The sequence below is a fragment of the Erpetoichthys calabaricus genome, chromosome 12 (assembly GCF_900747795.2).
Source record: "Erpetoichthys calabaricus chromosome 12, fErpCal1.3, whole genome shotgun sequence".
NCBI lineage: Eukaryota > Metazoa > Chordata > Cladistia > Polypteriformes > Polypteridae > Erpetoichthys > Erpetoichthys calabaricus.
Window position 1 is genome coordinate 147868447 of NC_041405.2, and position 13695 is coordinate 147882141.

Genomic DNA, 13695 nt, shown 5'->3' on the forward strand with positions numbered 1-13695 from the left:
CAAGCTTGGCACACCTATCCTTGGCCAGTTTCGCCCATTCCTCTTTGCAGCACCTCTCAAGCTCCATCAGGTTGGACGGGAAGCGTCGGTGCACAGCCATTTTAAGATCTCTCCAGAGATGTTCAATCGGATTCAAGTCTGGGCTCTGGCTGGGCCACTCAAGGACATTCACAGAGTTGTCCTGAAGCCACTCCTTTGATATCTTGACTGTATGCTTAGGGTCGTTGTCCTGCTGAAAGATGAACCGTCGCCCTAGTCTGAGGTCAAGAGTGTTTACATTTAAAGGTAAGGTTAGCAGAAAACGAAACAAAGGAAATCTCATATTCTAATTAGGCCTTTTAGGTTACAACCTTCAGGTAGTCTGCAGAAATTTAAAGTAAATTAATCTTTGCAAGTTGAAGCAAACAATTTGCACAAGTGTCCCAACTTATGATGACTGCTTAAAAACCCTCTTTCTGTCTTAAAGCAGAGGTGGAACAGACTGTGTTACTACAGACTCTGAAGTACTTCTTGGGCAATATTACTCTGTAGAAAGTTGTAAATACCAGTGATAATGGCAAGAAAACGACAATTAACAAATGAAACGAGACAGAGCATTATTACCCTTAGAAGTGTTGGCCTATCGTTTAGAGAAACTGGAAAAAAAAAAAAAAAAAAAATCAAAGCATCAGTGAATACATTGGTGCCCTACACAATCCAAAGGCAACTGGAAATTGGAAGAAACTCTCATAGGAAGAGATCTGGTAAACCCAAAGTTACAATCAAATCTGAAGACAAGTTTCTGAGGGTCACCAGCTTGCTTGATCACAGGCACCTCATAGTATAACAGCTTCAAGGACAGCTTAACAGTGCAGGTCGAAAAAAGCAAGTCTCAGTTTCTACAGTGGAGGCTTGGTGCTTCAGGTTTGGCAGGGTGAGTGGCAATAAGAAAGCCATTCATCGAAGGAGAAAATAAGAAAACGAGACTTGCCTGGGCCATAAAGTAACGGCTGTTGAACTACTGCACACTGGAAGAAAGTCTTATGGACTGATGAATCAAAAATTAAAATCTTCGATTCATCACACAGGGTGTTTGTCCACTGTTGACTTGATAAAAGGATGGTTCCTTAGTGGGTGACACCAGCTGTCAAACATGGAGGAGGAAATGTGATGGTCTGGGGTTCTTTTGCAGAGGCAGAAATGGTGACTTGCATTCTCAATCAAAAGGGCTGCCACAGCATTTTGCAGCAACATGCAGTATCTTCTGATCTGTGTCTGGTAGGTTAGGGGTTCATCTTAAAGCAAAACAATGGCCCAAAACATACCTCCAGCTATGTCAGAACTATGTTAAAAGAAAAGAACAAGAAGGCACACTTCAAAACAGGGACTGGCCAGCACAGTCTCCAGACTTAAACCCCTTTGAGTTAGTTTGGGATGAACTGGACAGAAAGGTGAAAGGAAAGCAACCTACAAGTGCAACACATTTGTTGGAACTTCTGCAACAGTGTTGGGAAGATCTTTCTGACCAATATTTGATTGCTCTTATAGAAAGTATGTCATGTGTGTGTTTGGCTGTTATACCAGCAAAAGGTGGCTACTTTGATGAATCAAAAATTTGAATGCAATTTTGTACACTTGATGATTCCTTGACTTTTTCTTATTTGCCATTGTTTATTTGTTCTATGCATTGATTTCATGGAACATTGAGACATTAAACTATGTGCATTTCCAAAAAAATTTAGATGCTCCAAAACTTTTGGCCGTTTGTGTGTGTATGTGCATGTATATGTATGCATATATCTATTTTTTTTCATTTTCTTTCATAACATGGGGGGAAATCATAAAAAATTCTGATTGCAATAAAGTAGAACATAACTGGAAAATTTAAAGGTTGTTTTGTTTTCAGCATAGTCTCTTTGAACACTGAACACTAATACTCATGAATCTCTACTGTGCACCGTGTTAACATATTTTGTGTGTTTTGTGCAACCACTTTATCCTATCACTGTCACAATGAGTGGTCTGGAGATCAAGGTGTGTTTTTCTTCAATTCCATAGTTTCACAAGGTAGCCCTTGCAGACCATACAGTGTGAGGAGAAGCATGTTGACATCTTTCTTCTCCTGTTTTCCCTTATTACCCTAAGTTCTTGTCTATAAGCCGGACTCATGTATTAGCCGGAGACCAAAAATCATACGAATTTTTAAAATAAAATCATATCATAGATAAGCCGGACTCATGGATAAGCCGAACGTACTATAACCCAGGGGTAGGCAACGTCGGTCCTGGAGTGCCACAGTATGTGCAGGTTTTTGTTCCAACCCAGTTCCTTAACGAGAACTCAATTATTGCTGATGAAGCACATATTGCTTAAGTGACATTTTAATGCTTCATTTTAGTGGTCTCGCTTGTTAAGGTTCTCCAACCTTAATTGCTTATTTCAATCTTAAACTGCTGCATTCAGTGTTTTAATTGCTCCTTATTAGCAATCAGATGTAAAAGACAAAGCAGCCAGCAGTTCTCCAGCTAGCTTTTTTCCAATTACATCTGTGTGTGTTCATCATGCACGGTTTGATTTAATAAAACACTTAATAGAAAAATGTGACAGACTGAAAATGGTCTGTTTTAGGCTTCAAATCATTTGGATGATATCCTTGGAAAGGAAAAAAATCTACGATATAAAAGCCTTACATTGCACAGACTAACAAGCCATAAAATTAAATAAGGTCTGAGATTGGCAATGATTGGTTTCTAATTAAGCAATTGGGTTGGAATGAAAACCTGTAGCCACTGCGGCTCACCAGGACCGACATTGCCTACCCCTGTTTTACATCTTATTGCTAATAAGGAGCAATTAAAACACTGAATGCAGCAGTTTAAGATTGAAATAAGCAATTAAGGTTGGAGAACCTTAACAAGCGAGACCACTAAAATGAAGCATTAAAATGTCACTTAAGCAATATGTGCTTCATCAGCAATAATTGAGTTCTCGTTAAGGAACTGGGTTGGAACAAAAACCTGCACATACTGTGGCACTCCAGGACCGACGTTGCCTACCCCTGCTATAACCTATAACTAATAGAAGGGAGGGAGGTCAGTGGTCTCACTCGCGCCCATTTAATTTCTTTAAGGGGGGAGAGAGTGTGAGATATTGGCGTCTCTCTCACTCCCCGCATGGCGCGGTTGGAGTGGCCGGAGCGCGTTCTTTCTGCTCTGGGCGTCGCCGAGTCAACACGAGCGCGTAGCGGTCATTTAAATTGTGATTTTATATGTAAGCATATTTAAATATATATCGCGGATTTCTGCGGACAATGGGTCTTTTAATTTCTGGTACATGCTTCCTCAGTTGGTTTGCCCAGTTGATTTCATACAAGGGACGCTATTGCCAGATGGCTGAGAAGCTACCCGGCTTACTTTTCTGTCTCTCTTGCGCTGACTATCTGTGATCCTGACGTATGGGGATTGAGCAGGGGGGCTGTTTGCACACTTAGACGATACGGACGCTCGTCTAAAAATGCTGAAAGATTATCTTCACGTTGCTATCTTTTGTAAAGCTGATTCCTGAAAAGACATGCTGCACAGTGCTTCGCATACTTAAAAGCTCGAAGGGCACGTATTGATTTTTGACTGAAAAACAAACTCTCCCTCTCTCTCTCTTTGTCTGCTCCTGACGGAGGGGGTGTGAGCTGCCGCCTTCAACAGCTTTGTGCCGCGGTGCTTCGCATACTTAAAAGCCAAACAGACATATTGATTTGTTTGCTTCACTCCTTTGAAGAGGAAGATATGTTTGCATTCTTTTAATTGTGAGACGGAACTGTCATCTCTGTCTTGTCATGGAGCACAGTTTAAACTTTTGAAAAAGAGACAAATGTTTGTTTGCAGTGTTTGAATAACGTTCCTGTCTCTCTACAACCTCCTGTGTTTCTGCGCAAATCTGTGACCCAAGCATGACAATATAAAAATAACCATATAAACATATGGTTTCTACTTCGCGGATATTCTTATTTCGCGGGTGGCTCTGGAACGCAACCCCCGCGATGGATGTATAAGCCGGACTTATGTATAAGCCGATATTCTATTTTTTCATTTTCACAACTTTTTTCCTTAGATAAGCCGCGGCTTATAGACAAGAACTTAGGGTAATTGCCATAAACACCAAAGCAAATCAGCATTATATTCACCAGATAAGGTTTTTTGAAGTAATCAGTATGAGATTAGTTTGGACTACACCGTTAACAACATAAAAAAAAAAAACGCTACATATGATCCTGCTAGTGGTAGATTGAGCCTTTAAATTCTTTGGTGTTGGATAAACATAATGTTTACATTGTTATGATTGTTGCTCTGGAATCTGATTCATAATAATATATCCATGTTTTATCATCAATTCTTCCATTCAAAATTCATTAGCTTATGATTCTAATTGGAATACTGGATATAGTGATGCTTCATTTCATGAGTGAACGTTCTGGGTGCCCAAATTGTCCAGACCTTTCTCATATTTGTTAATGACAAATGTCAGCTAAAAATAACTAATTTCTGTCGTGTATGCTATCAAACACACTGTCATTCTAAATCTGCATTATGATTTACTCCATGATGGCAACATTTTCTTCTTTTCTTGATGTCAAAGTCTGACCTTTGGGGTTCTGCCACAGTGGAATTCTGCAGCCCATCATTTGACCAGTGGCATATGAATTGTAATGGTCATGAACACGTTGACATAGCGAGAATTAATTTCCATGTGCATTTTCACTATAGCGTTAACAATTTGGTGGTTCCACAGAATTTGAATTTGTGACTTTGGCATGTTTTGAAACAAAGATTATACATACTTAAGCACAAAAGCTAGAAATGTATAATTCACATATTTTCTAATACACATGAGCTAAACGTTGGACACTTGGAAGATCAGAACTGTAGAATACCCATTTCAGGTTCAGGCTCAAAATGTGATCCCCCTTTGTTCATTTGAAATGGTGTTTAAAATTATGGAATTGGTGTCCTTATAGTAATTAATTAGGAGGGGATTCTGTCACCATAAATTACATGTTTCTTTGTAATAGTTCACACTTTGGGATGGATTCTCATATAGTGATTGGCTTTAGAAAAAGGAGTTTCCTTTTAATGAATGACTGCACTGAGCTCATTTCTATGAAACAGTTTTAATTTTTGGAATAGTTTGAAAGTTAGGCTCCCTGAGACAGTTCACATTCATTTGATTGGGATATGGCAGAAGCATCACTTTTCTTGTAGCCGTGTAATATCTGGGTGATAATTAACCTTTCTAATTTTTTTTTATGTACTTCATTCCAACGCTGCTGACGTTTTCCCAATTAGGCCATATTGCTTGAATTCTGGGTATGTAAGTTAAGGCCTACAAATGCTTTCATCTGCATTTCGGATGGTTCATATATACTGATGAAAAGCATTTGTGACCCTTCCTGTGTTCTTGTGAGTAGTGCTGTCAGTCAGCTGATGTGATCTTATGTTAAGGGTGATTCAGTGGATGTACAGTACTTTTCCTTTTGGCTCTTAATTGAAGTTTTTCCTCTATTGTTTTGTTGTTAGCTGTGTCATGTCATCTTCCGTTCCATGACTTCCAAGTTCTCCTCTCCTTGTCTCCTGTAGGACAGCACAAGCTCTGTTGGCTCCGGGGAGTTCACGGGCATTAAAGAACTGGATGATATCAGCCAGGAAATTGCACAGCTTCAAAGGTAATAATGACAGGTCCGTGTTGGTCTGACCCAGAAAAAAATTGAAAACACACATAATGAAAAACTGAGAAACATATGATAAGCAGATTACTGTAACAGATGGATAGACAATCTTGAGTTTCTGTGTGGCTTAGACAGAGCGAGTAATTGCAAAGCAGCCAGAAGGACACCCTTTCACAATAGTGAGGCTCAAAACATCCGTGGAACACATTTATCTTTGTATTAAATAATCACTTTCACTTTACATCAGAAAGAAAACGGAACAGAGTGGTGGCTCTGAGGCTAGGGATCTGCACTGGCAATCGGAAGGTTGCCAGTTCGAATCCCGTAAAATGCCAAAAAGGGAATCTGCTCTGTTGGGCCCTTAAGCAAGGCCCTTAACCTGCAATTGCTGAGTACTTTGAGCAGTGAGAAAGCGCTATATAAATGCAAAAAATTATTATTATTATTAACATATTGAAAATAAAGTCATTTGGGAAACTTTAAACTTAAATACTTTCCTTAGGATCACCCTTTATAGCTAGGATGATGAATGCTTGTGTGAAACCCATCATCTTATCCTTGTAATCACTGACTTGTGGATTTTTAGGCTTTATTTATTGTTATAGTAGTAGAGAAAAGAACACCTCAGGCCCTTTGTCAAACTTGTCCTCTGTTGACTCTCATCATTGTCTGCCACAAAGAGGGTGGCACTTTAAATGAATATTTATATATATTTTTGCTCAAAACGTCTTAGAGAAAAGCAAAAGGTGTTTCCATATGAGAAAGTTTGCTGACATTGCCTTAGCTTTTTTCCATTGTGAGTACAGATGTTTGGGAATACAGAGTGTCTTTGAAATACTGGCACAAATAAAACATAACTTGACTTTTTAAGTATTTAAAAGTGGGATGGAGGAGTTTATTTGTTTACCTCCTGCATGCTTTCATTTAATGTTCCTTAAGAAATCCTCAATTTTCCTTAATAAATCCATAGCTTGAATTGTGTTGTATTTTTATATGTTTGCTTTTGTTTATTCACAACTGCCAATGTTTTGTTAATTTGCATCAGTTCTTTTGCCAGAAAAATCCCATTAGTATTTCTGTCATGTTCCTCAAAACTGGATTTGTTTTTACTATGGGAACAAAATAAAAGAAATTCAGGCAGAATCCTTTTATTTCCATTTACTGTCTCTCCAGAATTAATTTCTACTAGACACTGGTATATGTTGAAAAACAGGAATTTGTTTATATTTAATTTTATGTTATTTATCCTGGCTAATATGTGTTAATGTTTGGGAACATAATAGAAAAAAGGCATAAAATGCACACCATAAAGGAAAAGAAGGTAAACTGGATTTTTCTGTTCACAAAGTTAAGCAGATTTCCTCGTCTCTCCCCCCCCCCCCAAAACTCTCCTAAACTGAAATGATGATTTCTTTCTTTATATTTTCCTTTCATGTGTGTATTTTATAACCCTGTTTCTTATTTCCATTATGCTGCCATAGCACCATTGCTTTTACACAGTGGAATGCTCTCAGGTAACCAATTACCAAAAAAAAAAACCTGGAATGATGGGAGTTGGCTTTAACTATTATGGTGGGGTCAAGGTATTAATCAGTCTTTTTTTCTGGAGATGAATATTTCTTTCCATTCCTTCAGTATCTAGTGTTGTGCTTTCTTGCAGAGAAAAATTCACTTTGGAGCAAGACATAAGAGAGAAAGAAGAAGCCATCAGACAAAAGTCCAACGAGGTGCAGGTAAGAGTGTGCTTAAAGAAAACCCCTGTGTCAGTGGCTATCTGTTACTATTTTAGTTATTAAAAAAGGGTGAAAAAGTGGTGCACTAAATCTATAGCAAGCTGACCTAATTTTGTACGTGCTTTTTAACACTCTTTAATTTAATATTGTTTTTTGTATCAGTATGCTGGTGCTGGAGTATGCGAATTTCCCCTTGGGATTAATAAAGTGTCTGTCCACTCTTTAATTTAATATTGTTTTTTGTATCAGTATGCTGGTGCTGGAGTATGCAAATTTCCCCTTGGGATTAATAAAGTGTCTGTCTGTCTGTCTGTCTAATCATCTGACTGTCTGTCTAATGTGGATATTGGCTTGCCATAAACATTGGGTTAAGGTAAAAAAAATCACAGCATGCAACCCAAATAAAATATCAACAATAACAGCAACAACAATGAGTATGTAATAATTATAATCTTCAAACTGTGGTGGGATTGGGGATACAAGCAGACCATAGCAACAGGATTGCAACTCTAGGCTTAGAATCGTCTGCTAAAGGCTGATTGAATTCAAAGTACAGGCATCTCTGAAATGGGCTTATATCAAGTCTTGTGTCAAAACTTGAAAAATATCACTCTCCTTTATCGTTCATCATCTATGATTTGATTGATTAAATGCTGTACATTTAGGCCAAACATGCTAAAAAGGTTATTTTGCTGGAACAACTCTGGCATTGTAAATTGACTGGATGATGATATTGAGTTCTTTGCTTATGTGGACTCGGGCACAGTAAACAGGAATTGTAAGTAAATGGTTACAGATAGTCACTATACATCAGTTACATTGAGTTTTGAAATCATATTCGACAGTTTATCTCATAGACTTAAGTTCAGTTTAGATGGTTATTGCTTTTGTGTTGCTTTGATATGCAAATTATTTTGCTGTTATCATCAATGAAAGCGACATGTTAGGCTGGATGGTTAAATATACTCCTTCCTTTACACATATGTGTTTACAGTGCAGCTCAACTTTAAAATTCTTTTTTCACTCATGTGACACAGACTCCGCCCCTTCAGTGAAATGAGAAATGCAAAAAAAATGCAGACTTGGCTGTTCAACTGTTTGCAGTACTCTGTCATGGCCCAATTGCTATGCATTTTCTTGAGGCACTTCAAGCGTGTAATTTTCCGAGAGAGTGTTGCAAACAGGTTTTCTTGTAAGTAAACAAACATCCCCTTCAAAATTCTGAACTTGCTAAACCCCTACGCATCTCTATTGTGTCAACTGATTTCTATGTACGAATCAGTAAGCTATGATTTTCGTTTTCTTTTTCTCTTCATTGCCACCATGAGCTAACTAATTCACAGATGTTCTCTATTATATACAATTTGAAGTCAGCATGGCTGGTTGGCTGGCTGGTATTCGTGGTTATTTATTAGGTCTTATCTGTCTGATGAATTTATTTTAATATATTTTATTGATTCAGGATAGACGTCTATGCACAGTCATATCAGATTTGAGTTGCTTGTAAAATTAATGTGAACATTCAAGCAAAAAAGTCAAAAATGAGATAAAAATCAGAATTGAGTTACTTTTAATTGTAATCTGGATGTAGCCTTAGTCATCTGTAGCATCCTATAGACTCAAACCCATCTAGCATGGAAGTTTTAAACTAATATTTACCATCATAACCTTTCTTTAGCATTGCTGTTGAAACTTCAGGATTGGGAGGGCAAATGCATCTTGACTTCCCCTAAAAAAACCTATGTCAGTCATTCTTTGGTACTCCGCTGACTCACCAGAGCATGGTGAATCATTTTGCACTGTGACTGGTGAAATATTTCTTATATTCACAGTCTTTGGAGTAAATTCAGTCTCTTAAGTCAATCTTAATTTTGTTTTTACTTAATGGATCAGAAAGATTGACTATTTTAAAGCTGAAAGCTACCTCTTAATGATTTGGACTACTTCCTGAGTTACATGGAACTGCTTCTTTCTAGATATTCTTCAATGTGCATACAATCTGAAAATCTCACCCTTAATCTGAATTTTCTGTAGGAGCTGCAGAATGACCTGGATCGGGAGACAAGCAGTTTACAAGAGCTTGAAGCTCAAAAACAGGATGCTCAGGATCGCTTAGAAGAGATGGACCAGCAGAAAGCAAAGCTTGAAGACATGTTAAATGATGTGCGGCAGAAGTGCCAGGAGGAGTCTCAGATGGTGAGCATCCAACTTAACTCTGCAAATTCCATTGAAGGCAGTGCAAATTGTATCGTTTACGTTTACATTTATGTGCTTGGCAACTAGTTTTACCCATATTAACCTACAAATCATAATTATATGAAGGTACAAGCAAGAGAACCATAAAAACATTTAATTATAAACACTATGGCAGTTAGTTCTGTTCCATATGACACAGCACAAGACAATCATTTGAAAAAAATTGGGTAAAGAAAAGACAGAAAACCTCCTGGTTGTATTGCAGTGTCTGTGTCAAAGGTTACCCATCTTTCAGCAGCTTCTTATTTGTGTTTGTTCAGCTAGTTTTCCCTGAATGTTGTCTGGTTTATTATCCAGTGACTGCCCCTTGTCCAGAAAAACACTGGACAGAAAAGTTTAGGAGGCATGGTATTCTTTTGTCACCTGGACTCCTCCTCTTCCTCCTCATTTCCTAACTCTTTTTTTGGTCATTACTGATTAAGTCATGCCAGATGTTTTGGCCACATATAATTCATGATAGCAATGTTAGGGCTCGTTTATACTTCACGCTCAGAACGTGCACGCATCATGGCTGCCACGCATTCCCAGCGTTCATTTGATGTGTCCTCTGAGCAGAAATTAACAAGACGCGAGTTGCAGTACAAGCAAAAAGTCAGGTGGGCGCAGTGTGATAAAAGTTGGAATGTGCCGTCAGAGTCTCTGTTTACTATCTACATGTGACAGAAAGCTGCTTTGAGGATCCTACTAAAATCGATGTGCGCGCTTCAATGTGTGATGAATGGTTTGATGTGGTGAAGCAAACTGTGGACATACAGATGCATTCGCGGTTCTTTTATATTCAAGCGTCACATATTCCCAATCGTAATGGCACGATACATTTTAAGTCTCACATACCATCTTTTGTGCCGTCTTTTTTTTTTTTTTTGCAACTTCACAACAGCAACATAATGTACAGCGCTGTATTTGAGCCACAGAGAAAAAAATTAAGGACATAGTGAAAAAGTGTATTTTGTGATTATAGTGAAAATTTCGGCTTTAATCTCGAAATGTCCACTTTAACCTTGTAGTTTACTTTATCATTAAAGCTGACCATCGTAAACATCATCCCAGTTTTTAATCGCTATGAGCTTCTTGGACCTGACAGCAGCGGCAAGCAGCAATAGATCACCATACAGAACACATTAAATGTATGATATTCCAACTCTTTGCAAATTTGGAATCTTTAGATTTATACTTGATATCACTTTCATGATGAAATGCATTAAAATATGTATGTTACATTTTACAGATAACTCATTAATTTCGTTTAAATAATGAATACTGTTAATAATTACACACATGGGTGTGACACGGTCGCAGGGAGTCACGTCGCTGGTATTCCCTGCCTGGAGTTTGCATGTTTTCCTGCTGGGTTTCCACACTGTGCTCCGGTATCCTTCCAAAGATATGCAGATTTGGGGATTTGGTGCCGCAAAAAATGACTCCAGTGTATGTGTGTGCATGTAATTCACCTTGCGATGAGCTGTGGCCCCGTCCAGGGATTGTTTCTGCCTCGTGCCCAATGCTTGCTGGAATCGACACATCCCTGGATTGATGGATTTAATCATTAAACATCCTTTTCAGAGATATTGCGGTAAGGTGTCATCAGAATTTAATGGGTGTTCCAGGCAATTCACAACATAGAGAAGCTGAACCTGTTCTCACCGTGATATCTCGCACTGCCACCTCCTGGATTCCTCCTGATTTACGTAAAGTACGCACGCGTAGCAGGAGCATCCGCTGCAGCATGCGTCGCGTGAAGTATAAACCCGGCCTTAGTCTTCAATAAGCACACCAGTTTGAATGTGAAATACTTTACTTTCAAAAATGCAAAAAACATGAACTGAAAAAGAACTGCAATACAAACACCAAAAAACTAACAACATCTGTGCATGCCCACAAGGAAGATGCACATTCTTTAACAGGCCAAAAGTCGAATCCTGAATACTCATTTCGTTGTTTAAATGGTTTGTCAATTATAAATAATAATAATGGTATCTGTTACCTGGAGGGGGCGATAGCTTCCTAGTTGGAATAAGTTCTTTTGTAATTGCGGCATTTTAAGTTACTCGAAACTATATAGATATAATATTTAAAGGGGATATCTCTCCCATAGTGATATGGCGGTAAGAAATCACTTAAGAGAAAATACCTCAGCTTTCTTTAATGACGATTTATGCGGCATTACAGATGGAGGAAACCAAATGACAATACTTTATCAGGGTGGGATCTCGATGTATACAGTCTGCCATTTTTTGCTGCTGCGCTGGAAGGTGTTTCAGGACGGATGTCGTAATCTTCCATCAGTCCATCGGCTTCGAAGACTTGGCTGCTGTCCAAGTCTTTTATACTGTTTTCTCCACGTGCAGGCCCTTACTTAGGTTCCAAACAAGGCAAGGAGATTCAATTTCATCTCTAACATACAGAAATAGTACAATGCCCATTTTCGTAGTTGTACCTTTCTCTCTTCAAATGCTTGCCTAGCAGTTCTAAATGTTGAGAGCCCCTGTGTGCTAACTTTGGCCTGTTCTGTACATGTGAGTGGATTTATAAAATAATTTTTGTACAGAGCACAGTGACTTTAAACTTATTATTCTGATTTCAAATTGCACAAACAACAAAAGTAAAATTATACACAAAAAACATGGAGCTGTGTAAGGAGAAACGCACAACGTGTCACCTTTCTTGATATGCAATAACAGATTCGCACTAACACTGCACTGTTGGAATTCTTTTACTCCACTTCTCGATCAGCCCACACTAATATCGTTCTTCTAAATTGCCTAGCTGGGATAGGCTCCAGCAGACCCCCATGACTCTGTTTAGTACTAAGCAGGGTAGAAAATTACTGACTGACTGACAGTTCTGGACATCTCTGTACCATACACACTTGTCATCAGTGATTTGAAGTATTCAGAGTTTGATCTATTTTATACTGTACCTCATATCTAAAATATCTGCCAAAATGAGCACTATAGGTGCAAATAAAACAGGTGATCCCCTGTATATTTCTCTTCACCTTTTGAGTATCATTATTTATAATAATTCTTGTTGTAAAAGCATTTGGAATTGGCTTTTTGTCTCTCGCTCTTTCTCTCTAATTGTGAAAACAGTGCCATCGCTTTCCTTTCTAGCTATTAAACTGTCATGCTTTTCTGTTTGGAGACTTACATGTGGTTAGTGTTGTGTTGGGCAGAACAGTAGCACAGTGATTAGTCTTACTGCTGCACAGCCCAAGTAGACTGGGTTTGACATGCAGGCCTGGTCACTACCATTGTGGAGTTTGCATGTTTTTCCCATTTGTTTGTGGGTCTCTCACACTCCTCCCCAGCAATCCTTTTTTTCATCCACATTTCATATATTTACTGGTTAGGGTATTTGGAGTCTCTTCATTGGTCTAGTATGAGTAACTTCACCCTGTTTAGGGCTGGTTCCACCTTTAGGTCAAATGCTGTCACGAAAGGCGCTAGCTCCCCAGGTTCCTTAATTGAACAGCGTGTACAAAAAGGATTATTGTAGGTTTTCAAGTGGCACCAGGAATTTCTCTGGAATTCTAGGAGTCTCCAACCTTCAAGAAAAAGTTATTCAAGGAGCTTCTCCTTCAAGAAAAAGTTCTTCAAAGAGCTTCTGCATCACATTTTAGCTTATTTCCTCCGTTAACCTTAGAAGGACACATTGTGGTAGTAATGTTAAATGATTTTATTTAACTTGACTCCTCTGTCTGTTTGTTTGTCTGGGTCAAATCTTGCAACTGATTTTAAACCCACTTTTGGCGAAGCAAATTTCTTCAAATTTTGCATACGTGTTCGGTATGGATGACAATTCAAAAATCCATCTAAACCAATGCAATTACCTAACAAATTTTGCCGTAATCAGTGGTTATCTGGTTCCAATTAATGCACACACAATGACGAAGAGAGAATTTTGTAAGATATAGGAGCATACAAATGAGAGACACATCGGATTGCCCCCACTTGGCTCTTCCAGTGAGTGGAGTGGATAAATATGCGTGCTGACTTTACTTGTTTA

The 13695-nt window shown here is 38.5% G+C and overlaps 1 protein-coding gene across 11 annotated transcripts in view; it reads left to right on the top strand.

The window, feature by feature from the left end:
- Positions 1 to 13695, top strand: part of eps15l1a (epidermal growth factor receptor pathway substrate 15-like 1a) — a 278411-nt gene that overhangs the window by 122510 nt on the left and 142206 nt on the right. For 7 of the 11 annotated variants that reach the window (XM_051934981.1, XM_051934982.1, XM_051934983.1 and 4 more), the window contains exons 13-16: positions 5319 to 5339; positions 5610 to 5695; positions 7359 to 7431; positions 9466 to 9627. In XM_051934981.1, the coding sequence (XP_051790941.1) occupies positions 5319 to 5339; positions 5610 to 5695; positions 7359 to 7431; positions 9466 to 9627 (342 nt within the window). The remainder of the gene's footprint in view (positions 1 to 5318; positions 5340 to 5609; positions 5696 to 7358; positions 7432 to 9465; positions 9628 to 13695) is intronic. The other 4 variants (XM_028816533.2, XM_028816535.2, XM_028816537.2 and 1 more) reach the window with 1 other exon arrangement.